Below are 17,093 nucleotides of genomic sequence, written 5' to 3' on the forward strand. Positions count from 1 at the left end.
ATGGCGTGAACCCGGGAGGCGGAGCTTGCAGTGAGCTGAGATCCGGCCACTGTACTCCAGCCTGGGCGACAGAGCCAGACTCCGTCTCAAAAAAAAAAAAAAAAAAAAAAAAAATCACATACATAAAGCCAATTCTTCTACTATCATACAAGAGCTGTTTTGTTTTGTTTCTGACACTAATAACTTCTTAGCATTCCAAGCAATAACGTATTTCACCTACGTTCTTGTTTTAATTTGCTTTTTAAAGGCCATTTTCCTAGAGTAGATTGAAACAACAGGGTAAGAATAAGAAATTTCAAGATACTGTTTACACACCTGAAATAAAGTATACTTAGGTTTTTTAAAAAGTCCCTCACCTCTATCCAAAGCAGAAAGAAAATTCCACTGGCTGCTTATTATTTTTTAAATCAACAATTGCTAAAGAACACAAAAAACTAAAGTAAAAAATAATCACTCCACTGAAGCTTACAAAAGAAAAAACAGAAGAACACAATTTAGTTAAGCACAGCTCCTAGACATACGGTACTTTTCAATATAGGCAACTGCAACAATGAAAGAATACAGCCTTCTACATACTTAAATACCAAATGCCCCCTTGTGGACAGCACTGTTACTAGATTTACATATAAAATCTGTTTAAACTAACTTTTCTCTTCATGATTTGAAGCTATGTACCTATCCCCTAATTGACCATTCTGATCTTGGGGAGAACACAAACCCTGTGAGGGCTGTCACACAACACCTCAGGAGGCAGTCTCAGAGGTTATATCATTTTAGTAACCTCAATACTTTAAAAATACTTAATGCGTGTCAATAGTGCTCTAGGGTCATTAATTTTAATGACTGGTTATCAGGCATTAAAAACAAAATTTCTAAGAGTTTTCAGAAGGCATAAGCTACCAGAGTGAGCCCAGTGGGAGCATGACTAACTGGGTGCACAGCGAGGTAATGAGTCCCAGGAAGACCCAAATAGGGCTGGATGTCCATCAGGCAGCACAGCTAAAAGAAGAATCTGAATCATGATAAAGGAAAGAAATTAGTATCACAGTCAGGCAAATGGTGTGGGGCATCAGGATGAAGAAAAGATAAGTAGGTCAATGAGTAATAAGACAGACTGGAAGTCAGAGGGTGGGACATGACATGGACAACAGAGAATAATAGAGAGGAGAGCCCGGTGTGGGATAAAAACAATGGCCCGATGGTTTAAAAGAACTAAGACTTAAAACCATTTCTTCCTTCAGGTTTCTCCTGCTTTTGTAATATGTTCTTCTCCTGTTTGTCATATGGCAAACTGAAACATATGTCAGAAGGGAAGACAGACAAACAGCCAAAGATTAATATTTCAAAAAGTCAATTCACCAAAGGATTAATTTGCAGGGAGACCAATCTACCTATAATTCCAAACTTACTAAAAACTCGCTTCAAGGAAAATCATTCATATACGTGAACGTATAACCTGAAATATATTCTTTTTCTAAGTATATTTTCGATAATAATACTAAATGCTAAATCATTTCCGTAAGTTTTGGGTTTTCAGCAAACATTTCTTAAAATGTTACTAAATAAAATTATATTCATTAGAACATATTCAAGGATTTGGATTTTGGCAAATTGGCTTCCTGTGAATTGGTTTTCTACAAATTGATCAAGAGTCTTCCAGAGAATGTTTGAATGAGATTAAGTATTTTCCTGAATAATGTTTCTCGTTTCTACACCTTCTCCCCTATTCTTTTCACCACCAGCTAGTCTTGCTAGCTTTAGGAACAGGATCCATCTGACTGACAAAGCATATGCACTGGTAAGAGATTTCCCTGAAGAATCCAAGCTGCCTGGGTGTCATGGAAGACAAGAGGGTGGGTATTGATAGGAAAACTAGAGAAAGAGAAAAATAGGGGTCATCACTTTTATGACTCTAAATGAGTCAAGGAACAGGACTTCCACTTTGCAATACAATTGACTGCAGGGGTATGGTGGGGCTTGTTGATAAGAGCCATTACACTAACTTTTCACAAGCAAGTCTGTATTGCACATCTTTCTCTGAGGGATATAGATCCCCTACATCTGTTGATCTCAAGTGGTGCTCTGTAATAGAGCCTATTGAGATGCCTGCCAAAAAAATACAAATGTCCAGGCCTTACTCCAGACCTACCAAATTTCTGGGGAAATCCTCAGAATGTATACTTTTAATACACATTAGTATACATACATAATGTATATAAAAGTATACATTAAGCAGCACTATTCACAATAGCAAAGACATGGAATCAACCCAAATGCCCATCAATGATAGACTGGGTAAAGAAAATGTGGTACATATACACCACGGAATAACATGCAACCATAAAAAGGAAAGAGATCATATCCTTTGCAGGGACATGGATGGAGCTGAAAGCCATTTCCTCAGTAAACTAATGCAGGAACAGAAAACCAAACACCACATGTTTTCACTTACAAGTGGGGCCTGAACGTTGAGAACACATGGAAACAGAAAGGGGAACACCACACACTGGAGCCTGTTAGGGAGTGGGGTGGAGGGAGTGGAGAGCATTAGAAAAAATAGTTAATGCATGCTGGACTTAATACCTAGCTGATGGGTTGACAGGTGCAGCAAACCACCATGGCACATGTTTACCTATGTAACAAATCTGCACATCCTGCATTTGTACATTTGTACCCCAGAACTTAAACATTAAAATTAAAAAAGAATACACCTTTAATATACATTAAGATGGCTATAAGTCTTTGATGAACATACCTGGGAACTCTTGGAAGGAATTTCAGGTAGGCACTAAGTCCCTTTTTGGTGAATGCACATGGAAGAGACTAGAAAATGTACACCCAACTAGCTCAAGGGAAGTAGAGGTTCTGCACTTTTTATTAAGTGTGTTAAATACCGGCCAGGTGAGGTGGCTCACGCCTGTAATGGGAGGTGAGGCAGGCGGGTCACCTGAGGTCAGGAGTTCAGCCTGGCCAACATGGCAAAACCCTATCTCTACTAAAAACACAAAAATTGGCTGGGCGTGGTGGTGGGCACCTGTAATCCCAGCTACTTGGGAGGATGAGGCAGGAGAATGGCTTGAACCCGCGAGGCGGAGGTTGCAGTGACCCAAGATCACGCCATTGCACTCCAGCCTGGGCAACAGAGTGAGACTCTGTCTCAAAAAAAGAGTGTTAAATATCTAATGAATTCTATTATAGTTTTGAGAAGGTACCAGAAGATTCAGAAGATTCACAATTTATATAACAGCACAGCTTAATAAGTGAAAACAGATTGCATATCTTCGGGCCTTATGCTTATCCCTTCCAAGGTGATTGGGGTTAATTTCACAACAGACTTGTTTTAATAAAATAGTACTTTTCCTTTATCAAGGGAAAATAGGACAGGAACTAACACAGAGCTTACTATGTCAGGCACTATGCTATTTGTTTTATCTATCTCTAATAATCTTCACAGTAACCCTGCATGACAGTTTAATTAACTCAATTTTACAGATGAGGAAATTAAGCCTCAGAGAGATGAAATAGCTTCCTCAGTGTCCCATAGTCTGAATTTGAGCCATGATGGTCTGATTCCAAAACCTATGTTTCTAGGTAAAATAGGTTATACTCAGTACATTTTCTCAGCCCCACTCTTCCACTACACACCACATCACATTTTCTCCTAACATCCTGGCCTCTAATTGGCACTTCTTTCTTCACTTTTGAATAATTTGCCTGAACTCTGGACAACGCATTTTATCCTCTCCTACAGCAGAAGTTTCTAGAACATTCTTTTGCTGAACATTCATAAAGCCATCCCCTTCTTGACTTCTATGATACCATTCTTCCAGTTGTCCCCCTCATCCTTTCTCAGTATTTTTCCTTCTCAATAATATCCCCTAAATTGCCTCCTAACACTTTAAGTGTTAGCATTCCCCAAGGTTTCAACCTCAATCATATTTTTCAGACTGCATATATTTTCCCGAGCAATCCCTTGTAGTTTCATGACTTCATGTGACACTTATGACTTGGTGATCAGGTCACCAAGAATGATATGCACAGTATGATATTTTTTAATGCATTTTTATACATACAACATGTGGAGAGATATTAAAAAATAAACTGAAATAATATATACCAAATTCATGGTAGTCCTTCCCTATGAAAAGGAAGCAAAAACAAGACAGGGAGGAGAACAAAAGAGATCTCAACTCTATAAATTGTTTTCATTAAAAAATTTAAAATAAAAAAGGGACACAGATCTGAAGATTTATAAATACTAGAATATGGAGTTGCTCGCCATAATATATTCTGTGGGTTTTGTTTAACTCAAAATTGAAACCAGAAACAACCTAGAATACCAAGTTATAGGGAAAAGTAATGAACATTTGCATTCCAACACAATGGAACATAATATAGCCTTGAAAAATGCACATGAAGAGAATATAACATAAGAAATAATTGACTTAATTATCCTGATTAGCATAGGATTCAAAATTGCCCATGCAGTAAGGTTATAATTATATTTTAAACAATAAAAACTAGCTGTAATTCTTTTTCACTTTGTTTGTTGGCTGACTTATTCATTTGGTTGTTCTTTTAAATCAATATGTATGCATACAAAAATTACTAAAAACAGAACTGCCAACAGTGGATATGTTTGATTTTATAATATTCTCTTTCTTTGCCTTTTATTTTTCAAATAATATCAACTGAATACATATTGAATGAATATGTATGAATGAATTGAATACATAAAATGAAATGCCTTCACTTTTTAAATGACTTTGTGTGTGGCAGATACAGCCAACTGTACGCTCACAATCCACTCTTCTCTTCTTCCTGTATATTCAGTAAAACACTACATTTCCCAGCCTGTCACGCACACAAAGGTGGCCATATGATACAGTTCTAACTCCCAGTGAAATGTCAAGGGGAGCAGCATCTTAGAAAGCTCTTTGAAGGGGAGTAGACCTGACTGGCTTTCACCTTGGCCATTTCTCCTTCACCTACTTCTTTTTTTGAATGATAATGTGAAGCAGCTGAGAAGGTGAAGCAGCCATCTTTAAACACGAGGACAAAAGCCACTCACAAACAGAAGGGCAGAGTAGAAACTTAGGGGAAGCCTGGATTCCTGAAGGCATTATACAGCCACTGCACCACCCCTGGACTGCAAACCTCATACTTTCTGTCACATGAGGAAAAAAAAGAAAAGAGAAAAAAAAAAAACTTTACTTGTTTAAACCTTTCTCTTATATTTTGTCAAATGCAACCTTTAATTGATACATCATGCTAAAATAAAATTTTAACAAATTACCCCACTGAAAGACACTTAGAAGATAATATAATCTATCTTACCTTCAGAGGAGAAAAGTGAACCTCAAGAAAAAAAAGGTTGGAGGCATCAACCTAATATCAGAACAAAGACTAAAGCTTCACTCTCACGTATGTGAATAATTTTTTCCAAAATATTAAAATCACACTGAACTTTATATTTCAAAATGGCTGAAACAGGCAGGGTGTGGTGACTCATACCCGTAATTTTGGGAGGTGAGGCAGGTGGATTGCTTGAGCTCAGGAGCTTGAGACCAGCCTGGGACACATGGTGAAACCTTATCTCTACTAAAAATACAATAATTAGCCAGGCATGGGGGCATGAACCTGTAGTCTCAGCTATTCAGGAGGCTGAGGTGAGAGGATTGCTTGAGCTCAGCAGGCAAAGGCTGTAGTGAGCTGAGATTGAACCACTATACTCCAGCCTAGGTGACAAAGTGAGACCCTCCCTCAAAAAAAAAATGCTGAATGGTAAATTTTACATTATGTACATTTACCACAATAAAAAAGAGATAAAATTATATTAAAATAAAGTCCACTTTAATGATATAGTTTGAAGATAATATTTTATATATTTTTGTCAAACAACATTTAAAATATTACACATATACTAGTCAACAACGAGTGCCCATCCTTTTGCTACCCATAAGCAAATCTGCAGTTTGAAGTTACTCAAAATTAGTATTCAAACTAACACATCAATTTCATAAGTATGTCTGTTCAGATTACTCCTAAACACTAAACAATCCACAACAAGGATAAAGAATCGGGAAATTTACAGATGGTGTTTGAATTCATACCCTATCCCACAAACACAAGTAATTTAAGCCCTTTTGCCTAATTGTCAATTTAACAGGAAGCCAAAAATAGGTCTGCGTTACACAATTACATGTCTAAATTTCACAAATATTATTCTTTATATCAAAGAATAAGACTTAGTATATCTTTCGTCCTTATCTAAGAGGGTCTCTTGACTGGATATAGGATTGTTGGATCCCAGTGCTTTTTGTTTAGCATTTGGACACTTCTATCGCTGACTCCTTGGCTAGATTTCTAATGTCTGCTGCTCAGACATACCCCTCTTGGATTCATGAGTACCAAACACTCATGAAAGCACCTGTCCAGAGAATAGAGAGGATCAGTACTATTTATACTGAACTTTCATTCTCTTTCCTTTCTGCTTAGCCTGTGGTCTCACTTTTCCTTGTGTTAATATTTCTTCAGTCCTTTACTGTGCAGAAATGTAATTCTCTGTCTCTGGATCTAAATTATTAAACCTCTTAGAGAACCATATTTTCTTCAGAAATAACACAAATACGTCAAGGAAAATAAATGTAGTTTTGCCAACATGAATATGTTCCAGAGTCTCAGGTAGTAGTTAGAAAACCAATTAAATGCTCCTTAGATATGCCCTAAGGTATTTTACCAAGTCATACCAGCACTTGTTGCTACTCTCCACGAAGGTGGTGATACCCACTCTTGTGAGCTAGGACTGAACCTCAGTTATCAAGAAGCAGGTAGCTACAATATTTTATATCCAGTAGGTACTAATAAAATTCTACCTGCAATTAAGAAAAGGCACTAAGCTTAACACAGCTCTAGCAATGATTTCTAAATGCCACAAGAGGGCGATATAACTCTATGACAGCACACGGGAAAACATACAATTTTTCGAATTAAAAAAGAAAAATTCCTGACTTTCCAAGATATGGAAATAAAGGCATGTCTGGGTTGAAAATAACAAGTGTGCAAAAACACTTATTTCTCCTTGATCCATTATTAGCAAAAACACAGTATTTGTCTATATCTTTCTCTCTAGAGGTTGGCAGTGATTCAAAACGCAATATCCACACATGCTCTGCTCTTCAGGAGGCCTGTGAATATAGCTGGCAACTTAGTGCTCCACCTATAGCTACTTGAAAATTATTTGTTGTTACTTCAAACAGGTCCCCTGAAAAAAAGAGTTTATTTAGACCTTGCCCTAGTCTTCAAACTTCTGTTTGAAATATGTCTGAAAAAAATAGACATAATTTCCTTCAATTATTCTTTGTGTTTAATCATATTTCTACTCACCACTGGCATTCGTTCATAGACACGAATAGAAGATAGTCTATCTACAATAAATCAAATACGAACACTTAATGTTTTCTCAGTTTTAACTCAAATTATAAAACATATATATGATTGGTTTTGTACCTGAAGAGTTTCCACGGATTTTTTCCATCTTCTCCTTGAGATAAACAATTTGCTTTTCTAGTTGATCATTTAATTCAAGTTGTGTCTCATAACGGGTTTTCCATTCACTACCTGAGTAAAAACGGGGAAACAATCAAGATAACCCCAACACCTCTCATTTATTCATTAAAATAACATGAAGAGCTTGATCTTACTCTATTACTACATTTTACTTTATTGGCAATACAGATCAACTAGAAGGAAATAATTATTAAGTCTGTATTTCTGTTAGTAAGATTTTCTAGATTGCAAGAATTAGACCCACACTCAGGCTACCACACAGCCAAAACTTATTACAACTACTACAATTCCTCTTCTTCCCTATTTCCCACCCCCTTTTTTCTTTTACTTCTTGTGCATCCTTACAATGAATTCAATTAGATGGAATATCAGGACATGTTTCTTTCCTTGGAACTTGAAATACCCATATATATAATATTCATATATCCATAAATACATATGAATATTTAAAGTTCCAAGGAAACTTGATATATTTATATATTTTATATATACTTATATGTATATAAAATATCCTAAACATTACTAACCTATCCAATGTCATGTTCATTTTTTTCCTTTGAAAGCAATTCTGAAGTCTGCTTAATAACTATCACTTATGTGTCTGCTGTGTGTAAAGCACACAATGCTTTACATACATTAACTAATTTAATCCTCATTTTAGAAATGTAGTTACCTATTTTACAAAGATGAGGAAACCAAGGTTCGAAGATGTCAAATAATATTCTTAAGATGACAGAGCTAATAAATAAGGGAAAAACCGGGTTTTAAATCCAGTTTTATCTGCCTTTGAAATCACATCCTCTTAACTGCTAAGCTGAAGGAACAATGTACATTTAGCTATCTTCTCGGGCATTTTCTCTTAACCTTAAGCATTTTTCTTTCGCTAAACCCCTTTAGCTATTAAAGTCAAAGCATTTTTCTTATGTCTGGGGAAAAAGAAGAATACAGCCTAAAATTAAAAGGTCTTTGTTCAGATTCAAAGTCCAAAGCTAACTTTTTCTAGTCTTTAAAGTCAGGCTTTGTAGAGGGCAAAAAGATGGCTTCTTTTTCAACTTTAAATGCTCTTCACATGTCTGAAATAACTGCTACTACATAACAGTTGGTGGAGGAGTTAAGGAGAAAGAGTATTAGCACATACCACTACCAACCTCCTCAGCCCAGACACAGGTCTCCCTTACACCCTCATCTTTATGCAAATGTGGCCTACCAAAGGGGCTGGAACACCCTCCCATACTGAAACTGAAAGTCATTAACCCAAAAGCTTTGGAAAGCAACAAGAAGAGAGGAGAAGCCCTGAAAGACTAAACATTTACCCAAAAGACACAGTAGAGCCCAGCTGCATGGAATCATGTTTATAACTTGCTACCTAAAGTCTCCCTTTGTCATGGTATCCCCCTTCCTACCATGGGAATGGATGCTTCAGACCAAGATGAGAATGGTTACCAAAAAATTAAAAACGCAATTTATTTTTGGCACATCTGAGTAGTTTATAAATTCTGACACCATTTTATTTTAAAATATTATTGACTTTTAAGTCAATCATCAAATATAGACAAGTCAGCCAGGCATGGTGGCTCACACCTGTAATCCCACCATTTTGGGAGGCTGAGGCCAGCAGATCACTTGAGGTCAGGAGTTCAAGACCAGCCTGGTCAATGTGGAGAAACCCCGTCTCTACTAAAGAATACAAAAATTAGCTGGGCGTGGTGGCAGGCGGCCGTAATCCCAGCTACTCAGGAAGCTGAGGCAGGAGAATTGCTTGAACCCGGGAGGCGGAGGTTGCAGTGAGCTGAGATCACGCCACTCACTGCACTCTAGCCTGGGTGACGTCGCGAGTCTGCATCTCAAAAAAATAAAAATTTTTCTTAGAAAAACAAAAATAAAATAAGATAGATAGACAGACTGACCTATTAGTATACAATTGTAACCAAATGCAATTCGGCTGCTCGCCACTTACAGAGTCCAATTAATAAGAGCAAGGTCTGGTGGAAAGTGACTTTATTAACCCCAACATCAACATGGGACAACACAAAAGACCCAACATAGACACCAAAACAAGACACAGAACCTTGTAACCAGCACAACTCCTGCATGCCTCCCATATTAAGTTTCCCTTTGTAAGCCCCCTGCCTTTTTTCTAGAAACTGAACATGGTTATTTTGGATGGGAATCTGGCCACTTGTCCATTATTAGTTTTGGTCAATGAAGTCACTTTCTCTCTCTCAGACCTCGCTCTTGTTAATTGCACTATGCAATCAGCACTTAAAATTGCTGGTTACAATTTTAGTGTCCCATATGGTGAGTGCTGTATGCTCCAGGGCCTGAGCCCGCCAGTCTGGTTTCTGTCAGATGGGGCAAAGGGCCATCTGTGAATACTAGTTGCTGACGGCTGGCTGACCCATGGCTAGGATATTAGGGAATTTCCAGCAGTCGCCAAGAATCTTTTGTCTTAGGGATCCTCTCTTTTCTTCCTGCTATGGTGTCTGCTACCTTCAATGCTTCACTGGTGCAAAGTGACCTCTGGAGAAGTTGACAAACTTTGGAACTAGGTACATTAGTCAGAGTGTACCCAACCACCCTCTGCCTCTTTTGGGGTGTCGCTGGGGCTCTGCTTTATTTAGACTTGGCTGCCAGTGACACTATATGAGCATTTTATGCATTGGTTTTGTTTGTATTTGCTGCAATCTTGGGCCTTTGCTCAGTTCTGACTCAGCTGCCTGGGGGGAGCCATTTGAAACTGAAATGAGGGATGTGGGAGTCTACACAGCCCCTTAACCAGGGATTTGTTTGGAGGCACACCACCTGTTTGTCCGTGTGTGAGATCTTTGTGCACCCTGATCTCTCTCTCTCTTTCCCCTTTTTTTTCAACTTCATCATCCTGATTATCTCAGAAGCCATCTACAGCCCTACTCTTCTCAGCCAAAAGCACCCTTAGCTCCCTCTGGCTCGAAACAGTTTACCTTGACTGGTGACTTGAGGAAATGGGAGGGATTCATCCCACACCCTGCAGGTCTGGGGTGCTGAGGCTGTCCCTAAGAGGAGATAAACAAGAGAGGTAGGGGTACTGTGCAGTGGCTGGAAGGCTCATGAGCCTCCCTTCCCTCTTTTTTCTTTCCTCTTCCTGCCCACAAAACCTGACCTCCTTTCTCCTCTCCACTCTTCTTTTAATCTTTTCCTGTTCAAACCAGGAAACCAGTACTGAAGAGGAAAAACAACTTTCAACATCCTGGCCCCATTTTGTCATCCTCTTTGGGACTCCAGCTGATTACATATGGTCCATTTTTGTGTACATTTTAAACTGATGGGCAAATTACATCAAGAAAAATTTGGAGCTCAAATAGTTAACCTGAAGCTATAGAGTTAAGTAGCGTCTTCTAAAGCTATCTTCCTCTCTTTCCTGCCTGCTTTAAATCTGCTGTTACTAAGCTGCTGGTGCTAAGACTCATTTATGGTCTAACTAGAATGTAAACACTGGAAAGTTGTTTGAAACTGAAAATAAAAAAACAAGGGTAAAAGGGGTTTAAAAAATTGCCATAGAGACTGTTTTACCCAAAATTTTGGTTCACAGATTTCCTTGTATTACCTATTAGGGCAAACGAAGTTTGGCCATATGAACAGGTTTCAATTTTGTCAGAAAAAGAACTTGGAGCCAGCTAACTTTTGTATGTCTGTAAGTTTGTAATGCTATCTCATGGCTAGAGTTCCAAGGTAAAAGCTATTGGTTATTTCTTTGTGCATGTATGTATACATGTTTAGATATATTTATGTAATGTTCATGTATTATGTTCTGTGTTGTGTCTAGCATGCTATCAAATTGGCTTATAAGTAAACGAGTACTCAAAAATTAAGTCCAAATGCTTTTCAAGTGCATGTGAATCTTTAATAAAACTGGTTTTAAAATTATTGATAAAAATAGAAATGTCTTCAGAATTGTCCACATACGTTTTTATCTAAGTGGTTTTATATTTGTATCAGTGTGTATACTAAGCTGTCAAGGGTTGACATAAAGGTTCTAAGACTTTACACTCAGCCAAAAACAGAATAATCTTTGTGTATTTTTTTTGACAAATAAGATTAACTTAAGATTGTTAGTTCAATGAAACAGCTAAATCTTCTGAGTCATCAGCAAATACATTTAATTTTAAGGCTCTTAATTAGGTGCTCACCATTTACTGTTCACAGATTTTAAAAATGGTTAATAGGGAAATTATTATTATTATTATTGAGACAGAGTCTTGCTCTCTTGCCCAGGCTGGAGTGCAGTGGTGCAATCTTGGCTTACTGCAAGCTCTACCTCCTGGGTTCACACCATTCTCCTGCTTCAGCCTCCAGAGTAGCTGGGACTACAGGCGCCCGCCACCACGCCCGGCTAATTTTTTTGTATCTTTTTTAGTAGAGACGGGGTTTCACCGTGTTAGCCACCAGGATGGTCTCGATCTCCTGACCTCATGATCTGCCCACCTGGGCCTCCCAAAGTGCTGGGATTACAGGCGTGAGCCACTGCGCTCAGCCCAGTAATAACTTTAAATAATGATTAGTTTTGTGTAGTATCTCAATTTTCGGAAGTAATTTAGATAAACTATTAAAAAATGGAAAGAGTGAATACATGTAAATGAGATAAATGCCTGTAAGTGGACTTTTTATGTAATTTTAAATCTTAAAATTGTTTTGAATTAAATAATAGATGCTCCAATCCAATTGATAATAATTAGATTTCTGGGACACTTCCAATTAAGAAAAGATTATGATGTGGGAAAACATATTTCTAAAACTGTAGAATGGTTTCATCCAGACAATGCTAACATCTGATAAACAGTTCAGGATTTCTTGCTTCCTAAGTTTTCACTAAAATTTAAGGTTACTAAGAATAAGAATTCTAATATATAATTCCGTAAGTTGTGTTTTCATTTTTTAAAAAAGAGTAAGTAATTCAAAGGTCATTTAAAAGTTATTTCTAAAAGAAGATAAAAAAGAATCAGTGAGTAGGGGAGATATAAAGAAAGTTGTGGATACAAAAATGTGTTTATAATAAAAAGGTTATAAAACAAGCAAATAATTTTACATGAGAAAGATTTTATATAGTAAATTCTTGTCCTCAAATAAAATGGCTGGTTATTCAGAAAACAGAAAATTTTAGGACAAATCAGAAAGTCCAAGCATGTAATAAATGGTCTATGTCAGTTATGATAAGGTTCGTAAAAGGAAAATCACAAAAGTTATTTTATGTATTAAGTTGGCTATAATTCAAAGGTAATTATTTTTAATAGTCTTTCTAAGATTGATCTCCTATCCTACAACAAGGTTTTCTTAAGGTATTACTTTTCTCTTAATAAAATTACAAGAGATTTTTAAAATTTTAGAGCCTGTTTCTTTTAAAAACTTCTCAGAATCGTATCTCAGAAGTTCAACTATTGCTGTCTCACTGCTTTCAGTTTTTCCTCCGCCTGAGAAGGCCTGAGATGAGCGCTCTCTCCTTCAGCTTTTAAATTAGCTTCTGTAACATTTTTCCTCTGGTTCCATTGTTGTGGCCTGATGCTAAAATGTTTTATCTTAAAGGTCTAGAAAAGCAATATTTTCCTCCAGTATAATTTGAATCTGTACTCTTGGCTTTCTTGATAGGTTTAAATTTTTCAATGTAATCAAGAAACTTCTCATGCAGTTACTAAGAACTATGTATTCCTCTGCTATACTCATAACCCTGAACACATTCTTCCTGTGTCTGATTAAATTCAAGTACATTTTTCATCAGGTTTAACTTCCAGGTTGTCTAAATAGGCTTCCTATAAGGAGAAGTAGTCACACTGCAGGTTTTTCTTTGCCTTTCTAGTAACTGGCATAAGAAACAACATTTTACTTTTTATCAAAATAATTCATATGTTGTATTTATTAGATTTTTAATTGCTTAGAAAAACTGAGACCTAAAAGGCTGAAAGTTGTTACATGCATGTAACCTTCTGTATTGCCTTTAAGTCTTTCAATGATCATTTTGGTTAAATTAGTAACTATTGGTTTACAATGACCTGTGGATCTGTTTTAATCAAACGTTTTGAGCCCTTTAACATTTTTGAGAAACATCTTCAAAATTGAAACCAAAATTAAGTCTCTGGCTTATTGCTGGTGTTTATCAAAGCTATAAAAGTTAATTGCTGCAAGGTTATAGAATCTTTTTACAGCTTCCAGTCAAGTCATGGACTCTAGCGTCACCACCTCCAGCCCCTTAAAAAGGTCCTTATCAGGTGCTATTAACTAATCCTTGTGCTATGAAGTTACAGGGCTTTGATTCCTGGGTACACATATCTCATCTAAAGAAGGCACTGACTCCTGCCAGTATCTGACAGCAAATCTAAGTTAACCAAAGCCCCATCTTTAGATCTGGGAAAAGATGACAATCATAGTAAACTACCTTCATGAGACACAGGGACACACCCGTACCGCAGAAAAATTAAGATTCACTTAATAATTTTGCCTCTATCTAAAATAATATAATTTATTCTGTGCCTTGATACTAAATAATTTAAATGTTTAGCTACCTATAAGTTTCCTTTCCTGTAATTGTCAGAACTAGGCAGGGCTTATGACCTTTTTGTGTGAAACATTGCTAATACTTCACATTTTTTTTTACCTCCAGAATTTGAAACTATTCAATCCCTCCAGGCCCAGGGGCTATCGCAGAAGTGTGTCATTGTAAGGGCCAGATTTTGAGGGATAAAATTAATTAAGACCCTCCAAATCAAGGACAGACACACAGATGCCTAAACAGCTGAACAAATTCTTGTGTTTTGTATAGCTAATTGCTACAAGTCAAGATTACAGTATCTCAATGCAGAAAATTTATAGATAACTCAACTTTATAACCTTATTTTTTGGCTTTTGGTTTTTGGCTCTTATGTTACCTAAAAGGGGTTTTAAAGATTCCTGAATACCTGCTCACCTCCACTCCTATCTAGCCTAAAACGTTTAATCGGATGTAAGTCTTTGACTCCAAGTTCCTTGGCAATAGGGGTCCCACTGAGAAGCATGATGGACCAGGGGCAAGTAGTCACACCACCCCAGAACTTAAGCTAATAAAAGCTTAGCTATGGATACTGCCTCTGCATACCTTGAACAAAAAACGGGGAATATAAACTAAAAAAAAAAAAAAAATTCTAAGCACCCCCCAACAGAGGGAATGTATCCACCTCTTGGCCAAAGGGAATCTCAAAGAAACCTGAAAAACTAGTTCAGGCCATTATGAGAAGTGAAGGGTTGGACACGCCACACTATACCTTCCCCCACTTTGGAGTTTAGGCACAAATGACCAGCATTAACATTAAAATAGAGATTACCTAAGACTGACAGACTCTGTAGCAATAAGATACACACTGTTACCTGTTTCACTTACTAACAAAGACTCTCAGAAGGTCAGCAAACAAGTGTTAATGCTGCAAAGCTTTCCCAAATTCATTTTATTCTGGAGTTTCCTGTATGATATCTCTTATGTTAAATAAGTAAGAATTTGGACAGAACTGTTATTCCCTTATAGTTACAGTCTTCTGTTATCTCTTCATATAGGTCCTCATACTTCTTAGGAATATTGCCAGATCTTTTATGGTTTGGGTTGGAGTTGTGGGTGGGATCATTTAAAAACCCTATTTTTCTAACTGGTTATTGCTGGCATTTGTTTTTTAAAATAAACATTTATTTAGTTATTGTATCCAACCATTTTCTAGTTCTTTATTAATATGCTAATCTTTATAATAATTGTATCACTTCGTCTCTAATAGCTATAACTCTTATTTCTATATCATATTGTATTGCTTAATTGGAACTTTCAAAACTATATTGCATTTTAATAATGGCAGCAGGCAGCTTTGGTATTTTTTTCCCCAAGAATGGAAATGCCTCTACTATTTCATTGTTAAGTATTACGCTAGTTTGAGATAAATAGAAGTATTCTTTTCCTTGTTTTGAAATAAGAAAAACAAATGGAATTTTATTTTAAAAATTTTAGCATTTACTGAGGTGATTTAAAAAAAATATATTGGATCCATTAATACATTACCCACTAGCTAAAGGCATTTGGGCATAGAAACCAGCCTATAAAAGACTCAATGGAGAAATCCAGGATGAAGATGTAACCTTGTGTGTTGTCAATAAGTCTCCTTTTTTTTCCTTTGGATGGAGTCTCATTCTTGTCGTCCAGGCTGGAGTGCAATGTTGCAATCTTCGCTCACTGCAACCTCCAACTCCCAGTTCAAGCGATTCTCCTGCCTCAGCCTCCAGAGTAGCTGGGATTACAGGCACCCACCACCACACTTGGCTAATTTTTCTTTTGTTATTTTTAGTAGAGACACAGTTTCACCAAGTTGGCCAGGCTGGTCTCAAACTCCTGACCTCAGGTGATCCGCCTGCCTCGGCCTCCCAAAGTGCTGGGATTACAGGTGTGAGCTGCTGTGCCCGGCCTCCATTTTTCAATCTATAAAATGGAGGTAATGATACTATTTTCAAAGGGTAGTTGTGAGGTTTCAATTTTTTTAAAAAACATACTTAAAGCTCTACACAAATACTAATTCTTCTCACTTAAAAAAAAAAAAAGGCACCTGAACATTTCTTTACCATTTTCTTATCACTAAACTTTGTTGTAAAATTCAAATTAAAACATAAAACTAAATTTTCTACACATAGTTTCCTATGAACCCTAAAAGGCTTCAAGAGGTGACTGAGAATATAAAGCTCTTTAGAGTTGGCTGTGTTTACCGTTTACCTAAAAATTAATCCAGTGACAAGCAAGATCAAACAATAAGCAGATGAGAAAGTAGAAATAAAAACTACTCTTTCGAAGGTTTTTGCTATAAATAGGGCAGGGACAGGGGATGCTAGCTGAAGGGGAAAAGTGGGACCAAAAGAAGCCTATCATTTGTTGTTTAGATAAAATAAATTCAGCATGTTGGTCTGCTGTTGGGAATGATCCAGTAGAGCAGGGAAAACAGTGTCGGGAAGACAGGGCCATCACTAGAGTGATATCCTTGAGTAGGTAAGAGTAGGTAGGATCTACTGCACAAAGGGAGGAGATAACCTGAGACAAGAATAAGGACAGACAATTCATAAAACAGGAGGGAAGAGGATGTGCAAGGGTGCAGGCAGATGGGTAGCTCTGCTGGTAGAAACATGCAGAAGTCCTCTTCTGATAGCTTCTCTGTTTTCTTTGAAAGAGGAGGGTAAGCTCATTACCTAAGAGTGGGATTGAGTAGAGAGGTGGTGGAGGTTTGAGAAGAAAGCAGAAAGGGTGAACAAATTATCTGAACAGTGAATGCACCCATATTTGTCGCATGTGCACCTTTTTCCAATAATAAATTCATTTTAAAACACCTTTAATATTGTCCCACTGCCTTCAGGATAAATGTAAATTCATTAGCATCATGCAGTCTTCTTGATTCATCTCCTTCGTAAACTTTAATCTCATCTTTTACCGCATTCTCATTATGACCTATGTTCCACTTTTATCAATTACTTAGCATATTCCCCAAATGGCTTTATGTTTAACG

The 17,093-nt window shown here is 37.1% G+C and overlaps 2 protein-coding genes across 4 annotated transcripts in view; one reads left to right on the forward strand and one right to left on the reverse strand.

Annotated features, from left to right (window-relative positions):
* Positions 1–17,093, reverse strand: part of CCDC169 (coiled-coil domain containing 169) — a 62,097-nt gene that overhangs the window by 41,015 nt on the left and 3,989 nt on the right. For 2 of the 3 annotated variants that reach the window (XM_050766100.1, XM_050766101.1), the window contains exons 3-4: positions 7,510–7,620; positions 7,387–7,427 (exon numbers count right to left, since the gene is read on the reverse strand). In XM_050766100.1, coding sequence (XP_050622057.1) covers positions 7,387–7,427; positions 7,510–7,620 — 152 coding nt within the window. Of the gene's footprint in view, positions 1–7,386; positions 7,428–7,509; positions 7,621–10,529; positions 10,602–17,093 lie in introns of all 3 variants that reach the window. The other variant, XM_050766099.1, reaches the window with a different exon arrangement.
* Positions 5,630–17,093, forward strand: part of EXOSC8 (exosome component 8) — a 668,826-nt gene continuing 657,362 nt past the window's right edge. The window contains exon 1 of the mRNA XM_050766095.1: positions 5,630–5,633. The gene's annotated coding sequence lies outside the window, so the exon portion shown is untranslated. The remainder of the gene's footprint in view (positions 5,634–17,093) is intronic.

The sequence above is a fragment of the Macaca thibetana genome, chromosome 17 (genome assembly GCF_024542745.1).
Source record: "Macaca thibetana thibetana isolate TM-01 chromosome 17, ASM2454274v1, whole genome shotgun sequence".
Taxonomy (NCBI): domain Eukaryota; kingdom Metazoa; phylum Chordata; class Mammalia; order Primates; family Cercopithecidae; genus Macaca; species Macaca thibetana.